Raw genomic sequence first — 8,124 nt, forward strand, 5'->3', positions numbered from 1 at the left:
CTAGGCATGGCTTCGACACTCAAATCAAATGAGATAATCACGTTAAGCAGAAAAATAACAAACTAATATAAGTTTTTTTATCTGCACAAATTAATATAAGTAATCAAGGTAGCGTCGATCAAGAGCAAACCAGATAAGAGATAATCAGACTCTAGATTCTTGAAAAAATATTCCGGCTTTCTGTAATACAAAGAGCTAAATACCCAATCTGAGTATCAAAAAAACAAAATCTCCGTTAGGGGCACGTTCATGCAATTGTCAAATCAGTTAAACTAATCCAGAGACAGGACCATAGAAGACCCAACATGAGAAATGTGTAAAAATGATTCGCGTCCTAGACACCTAGGTATGGTCATACATATCTTTCAACTGGTATACAATCTTCAAGCGTTGTGTAGTATTGATAAATTATAACATTTTCCGTATTAATCATAGCTAAGGAGGGACACATTGACTCCACCTTCATGTTGTTGTATGTGGGCCATTCCCTTCTCGATCCCCAGGTATTTCTTCCACTTTTTGATTCACTGGAGTAGACTGCTTTTCCTCAACTATAGGTCTCTGAACAACTTCTGCAACAAGTGGCTCACTCGGGATGCATGGTCTCCATGTTATTTCGTTGCCCACATCCATAAGTGCAATGCCCTTTGTAGCCAAATCAGCCCTCATCTTATCACTTTTGGCGAAATCCTTATTAATCCTAGCTTGAGTTCGTTCATCTATAAGATGTAGCACTTCATCTTCTGTCAGACCTGCTCTCTTCAATGCCTTATCTTTCAACTGCTGCAGAACCTGATGAGCAAATAACAATAACAATTGTTAAACATGCAATGGCTTTCCAAAAGAGTGTCTTTTAGATTCATTATACAAAACAGGCAAATTAATTAAGCTCTTGTTAATAAAATGAGTCACCTCAGCATAGGATTTAGAAGACAACAATCCTAGTACGTCCAAAACTTTTCCAACTACTTTCTCAACCTCCAATAAGGATTGAATCAATTGCAACTGTGCTCTTTTCTGCATTTTCTTCTGCAAGATAGACAATATTTCATGAATTACGGGCACATTTCCAACACATGAAAATGCATGTAGCACCCACGCATGCAATACAAGAAACTGGTCCCATTTACATACCTTCAACATCTTCAAAGAAGTGTTCACAAATTTCAAGGCCTCTTGGAGAGCACCAGTTAGTATCACTGGTGTCTGCAAGTCATCTGACATTTTTGTTTGAAACTCAACATTCAACTTCTTAATACATTCCTTGGCAGCCTCATTAATTTGAGGTACCTTTTCATTCTTCTCAGTTTCCCCTTGAAGTAATGGTGATACAGCATCTTTACAATCTTGAAGAGTCTAACAACCAAAAGAAAAAAAAAAAAACACTCATTTATGGAAATCACAGAAGTAAAAAGAAGCTGTTTTGAACAATATCCCTAGAGTAATGTCATCAATTAAACCTAACAAAATTGCAGTATTGCAAACAAGTATCAGTAGCTTTAATACTTTATGTCAATAGATTTAAATCATAGCAAAATTTTGGTAGAGTTGAGAGAATTTACTTTTGCAGCAACTAACATCCAACCCTGATAAACAAAACTGTCTTTTGTGTAACTCTACCTTTTCCCTTGTTTTACTTATAGGTTATAACAAGTACACCGCAGAGGCCAATAATTTTCCTTATAATATGACTCACAAAATCGTCCTTCCAACATTTAGGCATTTAATATACAGGCAGGATTTTCATCACATCACATTAGTAAATATCTTCTTCCTCAAAAAAAACTAAGTAGAAGGAAAGAAGCACTGGCAATTCTATATCCAAGACACAACATGCTTAACTTACGCAGCAGAATTAGGATACAAAATTTCAGATCTATTCACGAAAAAACATTTGCAGGACATAACACTGAATAAAAACAATTTCAGATTACATAATGACAAGACTCTGTCTCTGTCAACCTTAAGAGAGAAACTCACCCATCAACTTTTAAGCAACAACACAGAATTCCTGACACAATTTTGGAGGCTGCTTACCTGAAATATATAGTAAATAGCATCTGATGAGTTCTCCAGCTGTGAAATTGAGTAATTTAGTGGAGATCTGTAATGGGCACTAATCAAAAAGTGCCTCAAAGCAAGTGAATGGTAACGCTCAGTGATCTGCAAGAAAAAAATGTCATGAAAGATATGCTCAAGACATCTTGCACGAGACTTCTACCACGCAATAACTTATACAAATATCTAAAAGAATTAAAAACCATCATTAACCAGAAGAATGGTGAAAAAGTTAGCTAAAGGGCTGACCTGACGAATAGTGAAAAAGTTGCCTAAGGATTTTGACATCTTTTCATTGTTATTAGTGACATGCCCATTATGCATCCAATAACTGACATGGCTATCATGGTCTGCAGCCCAGCTCTGTGCAATCTCATTTTCATGATGAGGAAAGATTAAATCAATTCCACCACCATGGATATCAAATTTATGAGTTAAATAACAAGCACTCATAGCACTGCACTCAATGTGCCACCCAGGTCTTCCAGGACCCCAAGGGCTGTCCCAGCTAGGCTCACCTGGTTTAGCAGCCTGCAATTATTTATTATTGAGAAATATGAGAGATCTCAAATGTTACTAAAATATGTTAAAATAACTGATAAAGGTTCTCACACCTTCCACAATGCAAAATCAGCTGGGTGACGCTTTCTTGAGTCCACAGCTACTCGTTCTCCAGCTCTATTATGTTCTAGTCTTTGTCCAGATAGCATGCCATAATTTGGGCATTTATCAACAGCATAAAAAACATCACCATCAACTTCGTATGCATAGCCATTGTTGATAATCTGCAAAGTACATTAATGATTAAGCATCTTTTGAATTATTAATTAATTCCTTAGAAGTTCAAACTAAAGTCAAACATACCACAACCAAATCCACATGTTATATTGTAATTTTTCATGCTTCAACTTCAATGACACATTTGACTGAAAATGACAAGCAGCCTCAATTAAATATGCTTCTTGTATCATTAATAAATAAAAATGGTACATTGTTACCACTTTGTCTTGTGTTTTAAAATTCCAATGCAGATCTTTGAAAACAATTAATAAAATGAGAATAGTGTCAGTTTTATAATTATTAGACAAAACAGGGAAAAAAATATATTCTCAAAGCAAAGAAGCCCCAAGTTTTTCATCATTTGCAATCTCTTCTCAATGATATTTCAGTTGGAGATTTTGTGCAGCTTCTGAGCTTCATATCTCTCAATATTAACAAATTAAAACAACCGGTCTTTTAACACTTTTGTTTTGCTTTCATAATTCCTGCTTAATTTGAATATCTTTATTCACAAGTTAATGAGCTAAATTATCATAATAGGATACATTATACATTACGTTGCTGGAAGATTGAAGAAGGAATAATAGTTGGAGTAGTAGGGTGGGGTGGAGAGCATGAGAACAGAAAATCTAAATTCATTCTCAATACAACAATAAGTTTTTTTTTGGAAGGCAATACAACAATAAGTAGTGAATACTAAACAAGTTTTTTCATAACAATAAGTAGTGAATACTAAACAAGTTTTTTCATAAAAAGCACAGGACATAACATAATGTATACAGATCGTCTTATAAAATAAATGATATTTTAATTAACTTGTTACAGGAAACATATAAACTCCATATGCACTTAACAAAAAAGAAGTATTGACTAATATAAAACAGCATGGAAAACTGTCAATTGGAATTTAATTGAAACAAAAGTGGAGCAAAAGGCTTTTTTTAGCAGATTCGATTAAAAAATTTCAAACAAAAGCAGAAGACGGCAATCTTATAGCAAAAAAATTAAACCTGGGTTATCATGTCCTTTATCTCGTTAAGGTGTTCAGAAACACGAGGTTCCCTAGATGGTGTCTCGCACTGGAGATCAGCCATATCAGCATTATATTCATCACAAAAACGGTTGCTCAACATCAATGGATCCTCCCCGGTCTCATTTGCTCGCTTAATTATCTGCAACAATTCTGATATTAGCAGTCTCTAATAAGCACTTAAGAATCATATAAGAAACTCACGTAGAATAATACAACACTTTCAAGGTCCATGTTTTCTAGGACAAATGAACTTGGAGAAACTTATATCCAAGGTTGTCAAAACCAAGATCCTAACTAGGATTGGAAAGGGAGGGAAACTGTATGAATCATGGTATTGTGACATGAATTGTAAGATCTTACCTAAAACAAAAAGTTATATTTAAACATGTATATGTGCATATAAAGTAACAGTTAAAAGAAATAACCTTCAAATCACAACATTTAATTTAACTTAAATAGAACATGAATAAGAAGGTCAAATACCAACTCATAAGTCTCAAACTCATAAATGGCAGAGAACCACATAGCACAAACTATGTTGATCTGGAACATGACCAGAGATTTGAACAGAGGCAGATGGATTTAGGACAGAGACAAAGGAAAATTGAGGTCTGAGAGGAAGAGAGGAGAAATGGATGAGAAATTGAAGGGGCAGACAGTGGGGTAAGGGAGAGAGGACAAATGAGGTAAAAAAATGAAGAGGGTAGGGTGTTGCTTCTCCTGAGTCAAGCAGCCCAGTTTGTCTATGTTGCAGGTTCAGAACTCTTTCAAGCTTGCTGAACCCATAAGGACAACTTTGAAGGCGGTGAAACATATAGGATCATGCAATCCGATGAGTAAAAAAAATATCACGCTTTTGACAACAATGATTCCAACAGTGAGAGCTATCACTAATCATGCAGGAAAACCAGCATTGCTAAAAATAGGCTCATCATTCAAATTCAAAGGGATGACATTTTAGAGTAAAGAAATAAAGAACAGCAAGTCAACAGCAACAGAAATAATGAAATAAAGATAGTTCAAACAAACAAGCAAAAGAAGACACCATCAACTTGAAGACTGACATTTGAGCTATTATCAGAAAGGATGATGCCCCCAGACATGAAGGATGAAGAGATATGTACTATGTCAATGGCTTATTTTAAAAGTTATGTCCATTGAATGCTAAGCACTGATTTGATTTTCATGTGATACACATTTCTTACATGCTAAGGGTCAGTTAGGCATACCATAATGTGACAAAAACAGAGTATTGCACTCAATTCAATAATACTATAGCACATGGACTGAATAATCATAGAAGCCATTGGATTAAATTTAAAAATTTATTTAATAAATTTAAAATCAAATCTCAGTCATTGAGAGTATTACTCTCAATATATTAGTATTTATCCAAAAAATGGGGGTCAATTCATAGATCAGTTTTGAATACAATTTTACAAATAAAAACAATGAATGAATATTTATTAACCCCATTTTTACCTCCATACCAAACTGACCATAAAAGGGAAAAATCATTGGAAAAATTCACAATATTTATTAGAGAGGGAGCTGCCATATATTGACCCAGACTTCAGCAATATATTCATAAACATGGGCAATACTGGAAGCATTCAACCCATATGGCCATCTCCAAATACATTTTACTTAACTAGGAAACGCCACTGCTACTGCTACTACATAAGTACATATGTCCTATTAAATAAGATGCTTTGATTAACACAAACCACATGTCAATCTTTAAAGCCTTGATACTATATATCTTTCACAGAATATTGAAAGGGTTAAACAAAAGCAACTAGAATCATGTGAACAAAGAAGGATGAAAAAAGGGAGAAAATTAAAGATGCAATGGTAGCAACAACACCAGCAGGTTAGAGATTGTATCCTTACCTTGTCATCAACATCAGTGAAATTCCGCACATATGTAATCTCATAGCCCAAGTGCTTAAGGTACCTACAAGTTTTCATTTAAACCAAAGTACAAACCACATGTTAACTCCCAATAGAATAAGCGAAGAAGATAAAACGGAAAGAATGAGTAGAAAAGATGGTAAAAGAAAGTGTTCCAATTCCAACTTTTAGGTTCAAAAAGCTCTGAGATAATTTAATATCTAAAACCACGTAAATCTAATCTGGAGAATAATAACAGCTAGAAATACCAAATTGAAGCCATTTGCACATTTAAATTAAAATAAATATGGGGAATAACAAACAGAGCCCCATTATTTAAATGCAGAAATAGATGCATCTGAATAAACTTTAAAACCTTGTGCTAAATTCCTAACTTCATCGTACCTGAAGAGGATATCGAAAGAAACCGCAGCGCGAGCGTGACCGAGATGGCTGAAGTCGTAGGCAGTGACTCCGCAAACGTACATGGAAACCTTGCCGGGGACTTTGGTTTTGAAGATCTCTTTCTGCTGAGTCATGGAATTGTAAATCCTGAATTCACCTTGCTCCTCCGCCATTGCCACACTCACTCGCTTCGCTCTTCCTGCACGCAGAATCTCTCTTTCACTTCACACCTATGACCCGCTTCGCCCTAATTTTTATTCTTCTTTTTCTTTAACCCGCTCTCTCCTCTCATTTACTTTGTCTTTATAATAAATAAATAAATAAATGATGACGATAATAAAGACCAGTCTTTGCAGGATCTGTCCTACAAAATAATAATCAATTAAATCATTTTATAAATAATTTCATTGATTCTCTACCCAAAAAATTGATTTAATCCAACTGTTCCTGACTTACTGTTATGTAATGTAATTAGCGTTTCTTCTCTATTTTTTTTTTTCTTTTAACGAAAGGGGCGTTTCTTTTGTTAAGTAATTACGGTTTTTTCTTTACATTGGCACTTCTTTTGGAATCATAATAGATTTGCTTAATAAAGAAAAACGTGTATTTGAAGGTTTTATCACAACAGAAATACGTGTAATTAAGGAAATATGTTTATTTGCTTAAATTTGTGCGATTTGAAATATATACGATATCTTTTTTTTTTTGGAAATATATATAATATACAAATTTCAGGACTTATATATTGCCATAATTCGATGATTTGATGATATTTGGAAGGTGCTTAATGATGCCTCTTTTTTTTTGTGGTGGGGGGACATCAGCCTAAAATTGGCAAAAATGATCTTTGTCAAAGGTAGAACCCCACAAAATTTAAGGTGAATCAGTTTGTGCAAAGTTGTTTTAGAGTTGATAATTGATATAAGTGTCTGTTATTAATCCTATGTATGTTCATCTTTCTGAATTAATTATAGGATCACTCCAAAGCAGCTTTATAATTCTGGTAGAGGAAAAATAGATATTGAATCAGTTTATTTAAATTTATTTATTGAGATAGGTGTTTATTTTAATAAAATTAACATTTTTTTTGTTTAAATTGTTTTTTTAAAATAATTTTCACTTATTTTAAGAAATAAATCATCTATACTTCTTAAAAAAGTATTTATATAAAAAAAATTATTCTAAAATTATTATTTTTTAGTTTAAGCAAACTCAATCAATATATTTACTGTAAAAGAAATTTTTTTCACTACGTTAACAATAACAAAAGGTAAAGCAAGATCTTTGCTCTTTAAAATATATTTAGAGAATACACATGATAGAGTGGACAGAGGCTACCTTTAGAAAACTTTCTTAGACTTTGTGGCTTCCCTCAGATTATTGTGCATTGTGCAACTACTTATATTGAACTTAATTTCTTCCTTCTAGGGGGCTTAAGACAGGGAGAGATACCCTCTAACTCCACGTCTTCGCCTATTTCTGTATTTATGCATGGAAATGTTGACACCGTTTATTCAAGAATGGATTAGTGAAGGGTTGTGCGGCTAGTTAGTATTTCAAATGATGTGTTCTGTTTCTCACTTGTTTTTCAATTATGAGTGTTTCTTGTTCACAACAGCTAAAGCTTCGCAGGTCAAGCTTATAAGTTAAGTCTTTCATATTTTTGGAACAGCCTCTCTAGGCTGTTTGTTAATGTGGATAAATTAAGATTTCTGGCTTCAAAGAATGTTCCAAGATCAAAATGTGCTAAGTTTGAATCAATTTCTTCAATTCATTCATTCATTCATTATACGACTAAAGTAAGGAAATACTTAGGTTTCGCTATTGTTTCAGGTTGGATGAAAATGAATGATTCAACTTTATTATTATTGAGAAGATGGGCTTCTCTGCTTGCAGATTGGAAGGGAAGACTCCTCAATAGGGCTGGGGGGAATACTTAAGCCACATTAGTTCTC

General features: G+C 33.9%; 1 protein-coding gene across 1 annotated transcript; it reads right to left on the minus strand.

Annotated features, from left to right (window-relative positions):
* Window positions 1–209: 209 nt before the first annotated feature.
* LOC114372003 (cysteine--tRNA ligase 2, cytoplasmic-like) lies at window positions 210–6,466 on the minus strand. Its single transcript, XM_028329365.1, has 9 exons — window positions 6,170–6,466; window positions 5,765–5,828; window positions 3,849–4,010; window positions 2,673–2,843; window positions 2,308–2,589; window positions 2,038–2,163; window positions 1,135–1,356; window positions 913–1,029; window positions 210–792 (listed from the first exon to the last, which is right to left on the minus strand). Exons 1-9 carry the CDS (start codon window positions 6,340–6,342, stop codon window positions 463–465), a joined length of 1,647 nt encoding a protein of 548 aa, XP_028185166.1. The 5' UTR covers window positions 6,343–6,466; the 3' UTR covers window positions 210–462.
* Between the last annotated feature and the right edge of the window lie 1,658 nt (window positions 6,467–8,124).

Source organism: Glycine soja, chromosome 10, assembly GCF_004193775.1.
Source record: "Glycine soja cultivar W05 chromosome 10, ASM419377v2, whole genome shotgun sequence".
Classification (NCBI taxonomy): Eukaryota; Viridiplantae; Streptophyta; class Magnoliopsida; order Fabales; family Fabaceae; genus Glycine; species Glycine soja.